Below are 12,726 nucleotides of genomic sequence, written 5' to 3'. Positions count from 1 at the left end.
TAGATGCATAAAGATTACTAGCATTTATTATAATATGTCAAGATCTTATTTAACAAGGATCTTTTTCATTTATTACCATATATTTCTTCATTTTTATCATATTTTGTACTTTTTCTTGTTCTCTCATTTTTGTATAGATATATATATATATTTGTATTACACAACAATTCAATAGAAATCAATTTTCTCCTGCTTCATTTTTCTAAATTGTCATCAAAGCCATGGTACTTCTAGTCATCTCTTGCTTACAAATTTATGTTGCAAGGTCGCCATGATCGACTTTTAGCAAAGTCCACTAATCTCTTCTCTCCTTCGTGCCTTGTGTTAAGGCTCATGGCATCATGTGCTTACTCACTACAACTCCTTACATCCGTGACATTAAATTCCACCCATAACCTAGCCCAATTTGAGGAGTCCAGCCAGCCACTTACGGCTAGCCTATTGCTCACAACTTGTCAATAACCGGCAACTCTAACATACAAAGTGCGCATCGCCCCAACAAAGCCATCAATGTCTTCCACCACATGCAAGCGCATAACCTCAAGCCCAAAAACACATCATTCTCCATCGTCTCTAGGAATGAATTCAATGGACGACAGACATAAACTCTATAAAATACTATGGTTGACGCAACATTTCCGCACTCCACCATCCTCTGTGCTGCCAAGGTCAATAGAGCTATCAACAAGCCCCTCGCCCTCAAAATCCCATGGCATGGAAAAGCCTCTCTGATGCGGACATCGGTACGAAGATTTGACACATCTATCACAGGATGCGTCGTAAATCGACGGCTATAATTTAAATCTTCAATTATGAGTTATTTTTTTGAATTTTAGTTCTTATTTGATGTATTTCCTGTTTTACCCCTAGGTTGGTTTATGTGAGTGTTGTGGCCCAATGGGAAATTTTGTATTTTGAGTTTTCTTATGTTGTGGCCTATATATATGGCCTTAAACTATTGTAATAATGATGGATTATTGATATAAAAAATTTGTGTTCCACACTTGTGTTCTTTTGAGAGAACGTTAGTGAGATTCCTATGGGAAGGAATCAGAGTTTTCACCAACCGCAGGATGGGTCTGGGCTCGTGACTTGAAGTCCCTTGGAGAAGGGCAAAGCATCACCCATCAGTCTTCGAAAGAGTCCAAGGCTCGTGGTTCTTATCTTCTATCTTTGTTTTTGTTTCTTCTTATTGCTCCCTGTAGTCATATCTTAGTCTTTATCTTCATCCTCTTCACCGTTCCCCTCCTTCCGCCATCCCCACCACCAACCACACCCGTCCAAAACCACCAGCCATGGCTCCCTAGCCGCCGGCCTCACCTTTCCCTCTTCCTTCTTGAGTTTCCTAATTTGGGGTGAATGATATTTGGACTTAATTTGAAATTCAAATTTTATTTCCTAATTTAGTTCGCCTAAATTAGGAAAGCATTTAATTTAAATCAATTTGAATTTCGGTGAGCAAATCTTGGGTAGCTTTCAAATTCAAATTCATAAAATTTGACAATTGAAAAGTTTTCCTAATTTGCCGTCTATTTTTGGAAAGTTTCCATTTTAAATCCTATTTGAATTTCAAATTCAAAGATGATTTAATTATTTCTTTCCTAAATTCTAAACCCAAATCAAGCAACCCCAATTAAATGCATTAAACCCCTCTTTCCCTATGGATACCACCGGCCCCCATCTCTAATTGGCTTAAATCATTAATTGTTTCCTAATCCCCATCCTTGCTTTAAGGAAACAATTTCAATTCCACCAAATTTCAGCCTAGCCAAAATTTTCTTTCTTCCCTAGGCTCTAATTTATTTCCTAAAACTACATATTGGATTTAGGAATCAAGAGCCTCAATCCCTCTCAATCCCGCCAGCCTCCGAATCCCTGTCACCCACCTCTCCCCTCCCTCTCATATTCCCTATCCTATCCTCCCTGCTGCTGGCCGAACTCCCCCATGCTCTTTTTCTTGGGTTGTCTCGCCCTCTCTCCCACTCAACACCTTGCTGGAATCAAGGCTTGAATGCTCCTTTCAATTCCCCTTGCTCCTAAGCCCAGAATCCTGAGATTTCTCTCAGATTTTGGCTCCAAAATCTGAATTTATTCTCAGAATTTTGAAAAGGGGATTTAGGAGTTATTTTTTCTCCACTTGAAAGAGAATCTTCTTTCTCTTTGCTACTATTCGAGAAGTGCCTCAAGAGCCTAGGAGATTCTACCTTCAAGCATCCATGAATGGCAGGTCCGAAAGATTCAATCCTCCTACCCGTTCTACATCACTCTCCTTAGCACCTTTGACTAGAACCCATTGCTGATTCAAAACATCACATCATCATTCTCCATCTCTATCATACGTGGGCCACCCGCTACTATCATGCCAAGGCTACTCTTACAGAGATGGATGAGTTGTTTCAAAATTGAGATGCCATGAAGGAGCTCATATGGAGCATAAGAATTTCAATTTTGTTATTCTGGCATAAATACACATAGTCGTCTAGTATGTTTTTGAATAGTGAAGTACTGACTAATGAACACTTAATCTTGCATACAAGCAAAAAGAAAATATTTTTTTGGATTAATTAGTATTAGTTACATTCAGATAAAACCACCTGGACAAATTTTGATATAAAGCTCAACATTGATTCATTTATTGGGGTTCAACATACTTCGAAAGTGACAAATCATACAAAAATATAGTCCATCCAAATGTTTCTCTTCTTTACCTTCTAAATATTTATATTATCCATGTTGTTATGCAAATAAGGGTGTTGCAAGAGTTTCATGGCAGCACAGTTGGAGGACAATCAAAAGTTCAGAAAACCTACAATCGGTTGTCCACAGAGTTATATTAGGTGGGGATGCACCGGGATATAGAGAATTGGGTGGCGAGATGTGATCTGTGTCAGCGGGCAAGTACTTGGTCATGACACCAGTAAGATTATTACAGCCTCTAGCTCTACTGGAGCGGGTGCGCTAGGAGGTGACGATGGACTTCATCGAGGGCTCTATGATACTGGTAGTAGTGGATCGTCTGAGCAAGTATGCACACTTCATCACTCTGAAGCACCATTACACCACAGTCTCTGTGGCTACTGCTTTCATACGGGAGGTGGTGCGCTTACATGAATTTCCATAATCCATTGTATCAGATAGAGATAAGATGTTCATCAGTCGTTTCTTAAAGGAGTTGTTCCATTTACAGGGGATAGTTCTAAAGAGGAGCATGACATACCATCCCTAGTCAGATGGTCAGACGGAGGTGGTCAACAGAAATGTGAAAACCTATTTACAATGCTTTGTGTCAGATACACCGAAGAGTTGGGCAAAGTGAATTGCTTGAGCCGAGTATTGGTACAACACTTTGTACCATTCAGCAGCACAAACCACCACTTTTAGGATTCTCTATGGAAGAGATCCACCTCATTTGATACATTATGGGCATAGTACTTCACCAATATCTAATAGAGATCAATACTTATAGGAGAGGGACAAGATATTTGCAAAGCTCAAGGGGCATTTGTTGAGGGTCCGACAGATTATGAAGAGGAAAGCTGATAAGCACAAGAAAGAAGTACACTTTGAGATGTGAGATATAGTTTACTTGAAGTTGAGACCCAACCGGCAGAAGACACTAGCCAAGAGGAGAAATGATAAATTGTCCCCATGACACTTTAGGCCTTATGTGATTTTGGAGCGCATTGGAGCAGTAGTGTATCGAATGGGATTACCACCTTTGTTAGCATTGCATGCAATATTTCATATCTCATAGCTAAGGTGTGCGATAAGAGATAATACCATGCCTTCACTCTCTCAAACTTTGACAGAAGACATGGATTGGAAACCCTAGAAGTAGAAGGTGTGCGTCAAGGGGAAATAGGAGTACATGAGGTACCAATTAAGTGGAAGGATTTGTTAGAGTATGAAGCCACATGGGAGCCATATAGGTGATCAGGAGGCAGTTTCCATCTTTCCACCTTAAGGACAAGATGCGCCTTTGAGGGGAGTATTGATTTGCCTAGCCCAACCATCCTAGTTCAGGCAAAACCAACCATGTGCCCTCGGAAAAACTAGGGGCAGCAAGAGGGGGCAGTTCCACTGTAATATCCAAAAATTTCCGGTAATTAAAATTTCCAACAATTTTTTTTTATATTTAATTTTTAAATTAGAATTAAAATTACTATTAACATTAATGAATTTAATTTATAATTATTGTTTAATGTCTATTCCTATGTTAGTAATAATAACTAATATTTTCACTTAAAATTCCCTAATTCCTGAAGAGTTGCATGCAAAGGAATAAAGCATAGATGTGTTGCATAAAAATATTTGGTTGAATTATTTTTCAATAAATAAGTTAACTGATAAAAAGTTTTAATAAATATTAGTAAGTAAATTAATTAATTTAATAATGTTAACTTTAATTTTTTATTATTTATGATTTTCTTTAACTAAATGTGGATCATTCTTTCAAATTAATTTAATAAATAATTAATTTAGAAATAAAGAAGATATTATCTTATAATTTATATATTATTAATCTGAATATAATTTAAAATTAAGAATTAATTTAATAAATTCAAATAAAATATTTCTAAGTATAAAATTAATTTATTTGAACTCTATTCGTTAGCATTCTTAATTTCTTAATAAATAATAAGATAGAGTGATATATCTATTTCTTTTTAAGGAGATAAATATATATTTGGTTGTATTTTTATAATTTTTAATTAAAAAACATTTCATGATTTGCAATTACATTAAAAAAAATGATATATTGAGAGTAATTTAAGGACTAATCCTAATTTGTGCCCCCATTAAAAAAAATTTATGGCTCCGCCCCTAATTTGAATGGACATGCAAACTGGATAAGAGGGAACGTGTAATAGAGGTGGAACGGAATCAGTGGGAGCGGAGCGGAAAGGCCTTGGAGAGGAATTTTGTTGCTATCGGTATTGTGGGGCTGGACGGGATCGGCACAGTGCAGGGATTAGCAGCAAAGGAAAATACAAGGAGAAATGTATAGTGTGAGAGCGCCAATGAAGTGAGAGAATAATAGAAAGCAATTGATTTTAGAAATCCGTGATCGTGTTAGAGTAAGAGGTAGTGAGAAAGAAAGAAAGAATTTAAAGTAAATTATTTTTCATTCAGTGTTATTGTTGTGTTGTAAATTTTTTTAATATTAGTAAAAGTTTCTAAAAGGAAAGTAAATCAGTTGTATGGGAATTAATTACCTGATTATATGCAAAAAGAATGTTTTGAGGTGACTTATAATCATAGAGGAGTACGAAGTAGAGAATTGGATGAGGCACCTCAGCAAAGAAGTAAGTAATGCATTTATATTCAAATATAATGACTTTCAATTATAGGCATGAAGGTTGATTTTGAATGCATTAAAGTCAAACGTTATAAATTTGCTTAATGTAATAGAAATGATTTTTAATTCAAGTTTTCAAGTATGAACAACCAGATACATAATTTAATCAATTAAGTGTAAAATAAGGTTTAATATATTAATCTAAATGTTTTCCTATATAATATTGTTTTGAAAAGATGTCATTTTTTTGCATGTGATATGCATTTTAATTGTACACTGATGATAACATAGATGATTATAAAAGCATGCAGCAACTTAAATATGATTTATGAATACTAAAAAGTTTAGTGAATATCAATTTAAAAGTAAAATTTGGATATAAATGATGTATAACTGTAATTACAGGAGGGGCAAAAGGAAGCCCGGAGAATATGATGCTTGTATAGCAGGTTGTCAAAAGGGACCCTAAAGAGGTAAAAGAGATCTCTATGTAATTCAATTGCGATAATGTCAGGTTTACCTGTGCTACATTGAATATTGTTATGAAAGTATAACCAAATATTTTACAGACTAAAATTGGTATTCAGTGCAAACTTCAAAAGAAAGAAATACTAATGTTAATGATGATTTTTTTTAATATTTTATAAGGATAAGTTTAGTCACAGATAATTTTAATATTTTGATTTATTATAATTATTGTATTTTAATTGTTAATTAACTTGCAAAACTTAATGAGCCTTATAGCTCACCAGAATATTTCTTACTGGCTTTTGTTACAGGAAAGGGAAAGGAGAAGATTGTTGCAGATTAATTTTGCAAGTAATTTTTTTTATGTTAAAGTTTTTTTGTTAGTGAGTTTTTTGTTGTGGTATGAAACATTTCAAAAATGGAGGCTGAAAGAATACCTGAAAGGGATGAGGGTCAGCCATCTCAGTATATTAGGATCTCTAAAATCCTAAAAAATGAAGTATCAGTGGAAGGCAATGCACCCAGAGTAGAAAGTACACTAGTAATGTCTGATTCTATCAATATGATGTCAGGAAACTTAATTGAAATGCAAATGATGAGTATGATGATGTAGATGATGGAAAAGATACAGTCTTTGGTGAGAATTGTAACACCTAGTGTTCCACCTATAGTTACACCAGTCACTTCTACCATTCCTGGTAGTATTGCAAATATTGAGGCAAGTGATATGGTGGGAGCCGAAGTGCATAAGCATCTAAAGCTTTTCTAGAGTCTAAAACCTCCATTATTTAAAGGAAGAGTTGATGCCAGAAGTGCTGAAGACTGGATCATCATGATGGAGAAGATTTTAAATGAAATGAGATGCTCTGAAAATAGACGTGTATCTCTGGAAATCTTTATGCTCTAAAAATAGACGTGTATCTCTGACAATCTTTATGCTAGAATGTAAAGCTGAAAGGTGAGGGGACAACAACTGGAGATTTTAGAGGTAAATTCGATGAGAAAATTATGTTGGAGGAATTTGAGCAAGTCTTCAGGGAGTGGTATGTTCCTCCATCAGTAAGACAAGCAAAGCAGGAGAGCTTTGTAAATCTAAAGCAAGAAGCAAAAACGGTTATTCAATATGAAGTAGAACTCATAGCTCTGTCAAGATATGCTTCCCAGCTTATCAGTACTTATGAGAAAAAGTGTTATAAATTTTTAAAAGGATTGAGGGATTCAATGAGACAGCCATTAATTTCTCTTCGCATAAAAAAATTTGTTGAATTAGTGAAAAGTGTTAGACTGTTATAGAAAGATATAGAAGTGGTTAAACATAATTGAGAGACTGAAGGTAGAAAGAGACAGTGATCACAGAGGTGGATCATCCAAAAAGCAGCAATAGCAATCTATAAGATTACCTGTAATACCAGTTTGTGCAAATTGAGGAAAATCTCATCCAGGAAGATGTCTGGTGAACTAAGGGAAATGTTAGTTGTTTGGAGAATCTGGACATATCAAGAGAAATTGTCCAAAGAATGTTCAAGGGGTCAAAGAATTCAAAGGCAGTCAAAAAACAAATCAGTACAAAGGTACTAGGCCACAATTCAATCAACCTGCTTTGAAGATAAAAGGAGAAACCTTAAGTGAAGCAGTTAGATCAACACCAACTAGAGTATTTGCCTTAACTTCTCAAGAGGCCAAAGAATCTTTTAAAGTGGTGACATGTACTTAAATTATCTCATATTTATATGCTAGAGTACTTTTTTATTCTAGTGCTTGCATTCTTTCATATTTGAGATATTTGGTTAGAATTTGCAAGTGAAACCTATCAATTTTTCTCCTGAGTTGAGCGTTAGATTACCTGCAGGTAATTATTTAAATGCCAGCACATTTTGTTCAGTAAATTTTGTGATAGATGGTAGAAAATTTCAAACCGATTTGATAGTACTTCCATTGGTAGAGTTTGAAGTAATTTTGAAATAGATTGGTTGAACAAATATTTTGCCACTATAGAATGATGGAAGAAAAATGTTAGATTTGATTTGCCTAGGGAAGAGGTATTTTACTTTCAGTGTGAAAGGAGAGTAATTCCTTCATTGATTACTATTAGTCAAGTGCATAAAAGTCTAAAAGTGGGTGAATTGATTTTCTTAGCAAAGTTAAAAGCAACTAAACAGAATAGTGATGATATAAATTCCATTCCTATAGTGAATGAATTTGTAGATGTATTCTTTGAGAAATGGAAGGATTTATCTCCAAAGGAAAGTGGAATTTTCAATAAATATTCAACCAGGAACAAATCCCATTATTAAATCACCTTACAGAATGGCAACAAAGGAATTACAAGAGCTGAAAAGTCAATTGGTTGAACTGATTGAAAATTGTTTTATCAGATTCAATTAATCTCCTTCGAATGTACTAATTTATTTGTTAAAAAAAAAGATGGCTCTATGAGACTCGTCATAGATTACAGAGAATTAAATAAAGTGGCTATCAAAAATAAGTACATCTTCCGAGAAGTGATGATCTCTTTGATCAATTAGCAGATGTTGCGGTATTCTCCATGATTGATTTGAGATCAGGTTATCATCCGGTTAGGGTGAAAGAAAGTGATTTTGAGTATACTATTTTTGGCATCAGGTATGGACACTACGAATTTATGATTATGCCTTCTGGATTAAGTAATGCCCTAGCAGTGTTTATGGACATGATGAATAGAATTTTCAAGTCTTATTTAGATCAATTCGTTATCATTTTTATCGATGATATTTTGATATATTCCAAAAATAATGAAGAGCATGCAGATCATTTAAGAATTGTTCTGAAATTATTAGGGCAACATAAATTATATTGTAAATATTCTAAATATGAATTTTGGCTGAATAAAAATCCTTTATTGGAGCATATTATTAGTAGTGGGTATTTCCGTGGATCCAAAAAAGATAAAAGCAGTAGTTGATTGGCCAAGACTAATTAATGTGATAGAGGTCAGAAGATTCTTGGGATTGATAGGTTACCATATAAGGTTTGTTAAAGGCTTTTCTCATATTTCTTTACCTTTATCCAAATTGACCAAGGTAAAATTTGAATAGAATATGATTGTGAGCAGAACTTCCAAGAAATGAACAGTTTTTAACAACTGCGCCTGTGTTAACAATTCCTTCTGGAACAGAGGAATTTCAGTTATTCAGTGAAGCTTCCCTGAAGGGATTAAGTTGTGTTTTGAAGCAAAATAAAAAGGTGATTGTATATGCTTTCAAACAACTTAAACCTCATGAAAAGAATTATCTAACCCATGATCTAGAGTTGGCTTCAGTGATATTTACATCGAAAATTTTGAGAACTATATGTATAGGATAAGATGTGAGATCTTTACAGATCATAAGAGTTTGAAATATATTTTCACTCAGAATAAAGTAAATTTAAGGTAGAGAAGATGGCTAGAATTGATAAAAGATTATAATCTTGACATCTAGTACTATCCGGGCATAGCTAATATAGTTGCTGATGCATTGAGCAGAAAGACCCAAACACAGTTGAATTATATGTTGACTAGTAAAGAAGGATTGATTAGAGAAATGAAAAATTTACAATTGGAAGTGTTCAAGGAGATCAAAATCCAGTTAGCCTTAATCAAATGATAGTATATCCTTCATTGGAGAAAAAATCACAGAAGCTCGGAAGAATAAAATTGAATATCAGAAGTTTATGGAGCAAGTACAATCAGAATCAAGAAAAGATATGTGTTGATGAACAGGATATAATTAGGAGTAATATACATTTGTGGATACCAAAAGAGTCCGAATTGATTCAGGAAATTTTATATGAAACACATAACTTAGGTTATTTAATTCACCCTGAAAGCACAAAAATGTATAAGAATTTAAAGACCTTATTTTGGTGGCCAAGAATGAAAAGAGATGTGGCAGATTATGTGGCGAAGTGTGAAAAATGTCAAGTTGTTAAGGCTAAACATCAGAAACTTAGTGGCATGTTGCAATCACTACCAATTCCAGAATGAAAGTGGGAGGAAATAGCTATGGACTTTGTTACAGGATTTCTCAGGTCAAGGGAAGGATATGATAGTATATGGGTTGTAATAAACAAACTAACAAAGTCAGAACATTTCCTTCTTATTCGTCAAACTGATTCAGTGGAGAAACTAGTCAAATTGTTTGTGAAAGAACTCCTTTGAGTTAGTTTGAAGTTGGTAAATGCAATTGTTGGGTCCACAGTTAGTGGATCAGACTACTAAAAAAGTCATATTAATTAGAGACAGACTAAAAGCAGCTCAATACTGCAAATAGAAATATTATGATCCGAAACATAAAGTGGTAGAATTTGAAGTGTAAGATTTTGTATTCTTAAAGCAGAGACCAATGAAAGATGTGCTAGATTTGGCTAATGTGGATAACTCAGTCCTAGATATATTGGTCCTTTTGAAATAACAGAAATATTGGGACAAGTTGCTTGCAAATTGGCATTACCTACAAATATGTCTGATATACATAATATTTTATATGTAACAATGCTCAAAAAATGGGTTATAAATGAAAGTCAAAGGTTTTCTCAAAATGCTATTGAACTTCAAAAGGATTTAACCTATAGTGAAGAACCTGAAATGATATTGAAAAGAGATGTTTGTAGACTGAGAAGCAGAATTATTCCCTTTATAAAAGTAAAATAGAAGCACATATGAGTAAAACAGGCAATATGAGAAAAAGAGGCAAATTTAAAGGAGAAGTTTCCTCACATATTTGAAGAGATATAAAAGTTGAATTTCGGGAACGAAATTCTTTTAATGAGGAAAAATTTGTAATATCAAAAAATTTCAGGTGATTAAAATTTCCAAAAAAAAATTATTTTCTATTTAATATTTAAATTAGAATTAAATTTATTATTAACAGTAATGAATTTAAATTATAATTATTGTTTAATGTCTATTCCTATGTTATTAATAATAACAAATATTTTCAATTAAAATTCCCTAATTCCTGAAGAGTTGCATGCAAAGGACAATTAGATCAATTTCTGTTTTGGCAATGATGAATTCAATTACATGTGGGCCCCTTTTTCCTTACTATTTGAATGGACATGCAAACTGGATAAGATGGAACGTGTAATAGCGGTGGAACGGAATCAGTTGGAGTGGAGCGGAAAGGCCTTGGAGAGGAATTATGTTGCTTTTTGAGAGTTATTCCCATGAGAGAATTTTGAGGCGTGAAGCAAGATCGGCATAGTACAACAAAGATCGGTATCGTGGGGCTGGACGGGATCGGCACAGTGCAGGGATTAGTGGCAAAGGAAAATACAAGGAGAATTGTGCAGTGTGAGAGTGCCATTGCAATGAGAGAATAATAGTGAGCAATTGATTTTAGAAATCAGTAATCGTGTTAGAATAAGTAGTGAGAAAGAAAGAATTTAAAGTAAATTATTTTTCATTCAGTGTTGTGTTGTCTTCTAGATTTTCTAATATTAGTAAAAGTTTCTAAAAGAAAAGTAAATCAATTGTGTAGGAATTACCTGATTATATGTAAAAAGAAGGTTTTGAGGTTACTTATAATCGTAGAGTATGAAGTAGAAAATTGAAGGAGACACCTCAGCAAGGAAGTAAGTAATACATTTATATTCAAATATACTGACTTTCAATTATAGGCATGAAAGTTGATTTTGAATGTATTAAAGTCAAACGTTATTAAATTTGTTTTTTGTATAGAAAGGATTTTTAGTTCAAGTTTTCAAGTACGAACAACCAAATACGTAATTTAATCAGGTAAGTGTAAAATAAGGACTGCATCCTTCATGGACTTCTTCTATGAGAATGCTTTCTATTTGTAAAATGATATGAATTATTACATTTAAATTTGAAAATATTCTTTTACGTTGATAACAAAAAATGATTATAAAATGATATACTTAATCATTTTTTCTTCCAACAAGAACAACAACAAGCCTTTATCCCACTATGTGGGGTCGACTATATGAATCTTTTTTCTCCATTGTATCCAATTAAGAGTCAAATTCACATCTAAATCTAATAAAAAATGTCATTTCTAATATTCTCTAACCAAGTCTTTTTAGGTCTACCTCTACCTTTCTTAACATAAGGCAATCTAATACATCTAATTCCCTAACCGGGTCATCGGAAGGCCGCCATTTTAATTGGCCATTTCTTAACATAAGTCAAATTTTTTTTCTTTAAAAATTAAAATTCATAGCCACATGCACTTGTAGAACATGCATGTTTAGAACTTAAATATCCAAAAGCATTATAATTCGATTGCTTAAACTCATTTTATATTACCTTAAATAATTTAGACAACAATGTGATTTATTTATCACATCTCCGGTCAAACTTTCAATTCTAGGGCATTATTTAATCAAATTAATTTAAATTTAACCCCATTTCTTTCTTTTTGTTTTTTTTCCTTCTTTGTTTACTCAAAATTATTGCTTTGTGCGTCAAATTGTGCTTAGATTGAGGATTTTATGATCCAACAAAAAAACATAGTCTGGGTAAACTTTTGCTTTTCTTCTAACTCCATGTTAAATCGAAATACTAAACCTTTTAAGACATGCAGTCCAAAATCATTGCAATTCAGAAAAGAAAACAAATTTAACAAGTGTTTTCAAAGAAATAGCAAAACACAAGCATATCCAACAAACAAACATTACACTATCTCAAGAAAGAAAGAGTTTGCGGGTTCATAAAAGGTCATACCTTGCGCATAGAACTCATTAGAGCACAGAGATGATCTTGCAGCTCCGGCATCTTCCCGCCATAATCAACCATCACCACGGCTCTCAGTCGAGTGCACAGAGCAAGGACATCTGACAGCCTAATCTTTCATCAATTTACTATATAAATGTAAACAAACAAATTATGCTCCTCGCTTCGAATAAAACTCGGCGATCGAAAGAAGGTTTGAGGGGAGAGAGAGTAAAATAAGAGAATAAAGTTTTCATGCATTTTTTGG

General features: G+C 33.7%; 1 protein-coding gene across 3 annotated transcripts in view; it reads right to left on the bottom strand.

Annotated features, from left to right (window-relative positions):
- The window catches only part of LOC110111314, a 60,919-nt gene that overhangs the window by 41,694 nt on the left and 6,499 nt on the right, over positions 1–12,726 (bottom strand). For all 3 annotated transcript variants that reach the window (XM_020843122.2, XM_020843123.2, XM_020843124.2), the window contains one exon: positions 12,471–12,580. In XM_020843122.2, the coding sequence (XP_020698781.1) occupies positions 12,471–12,580 (110 nt within the window). The remainder of the gene's footprint in view (positions 1–12,470; positions 12,581–12,726) is intronic.

Source organism: Dendrobium catenatum, unplaced genomic scaffold (assembly GCF_001605985.2).
Source record: "Dendrobium catenatum unplaced genomic scaffold, ASM160598v2 fragScaff_scaffold_665, whole genome shotgun sequence".
Taxonomy (NCBI): Eukaryota; Viridiplantae; Streptophyta; class Magnoliopsida; order Asparagales; family Orchidaceae; genus Dendrobium; species Dendrobium catenatum.
The sequence above is the reverse complement of the archived record's forward strand: the minus strand, read 5'-3'. Positions and strand labels throughout refer to the sequence as shown.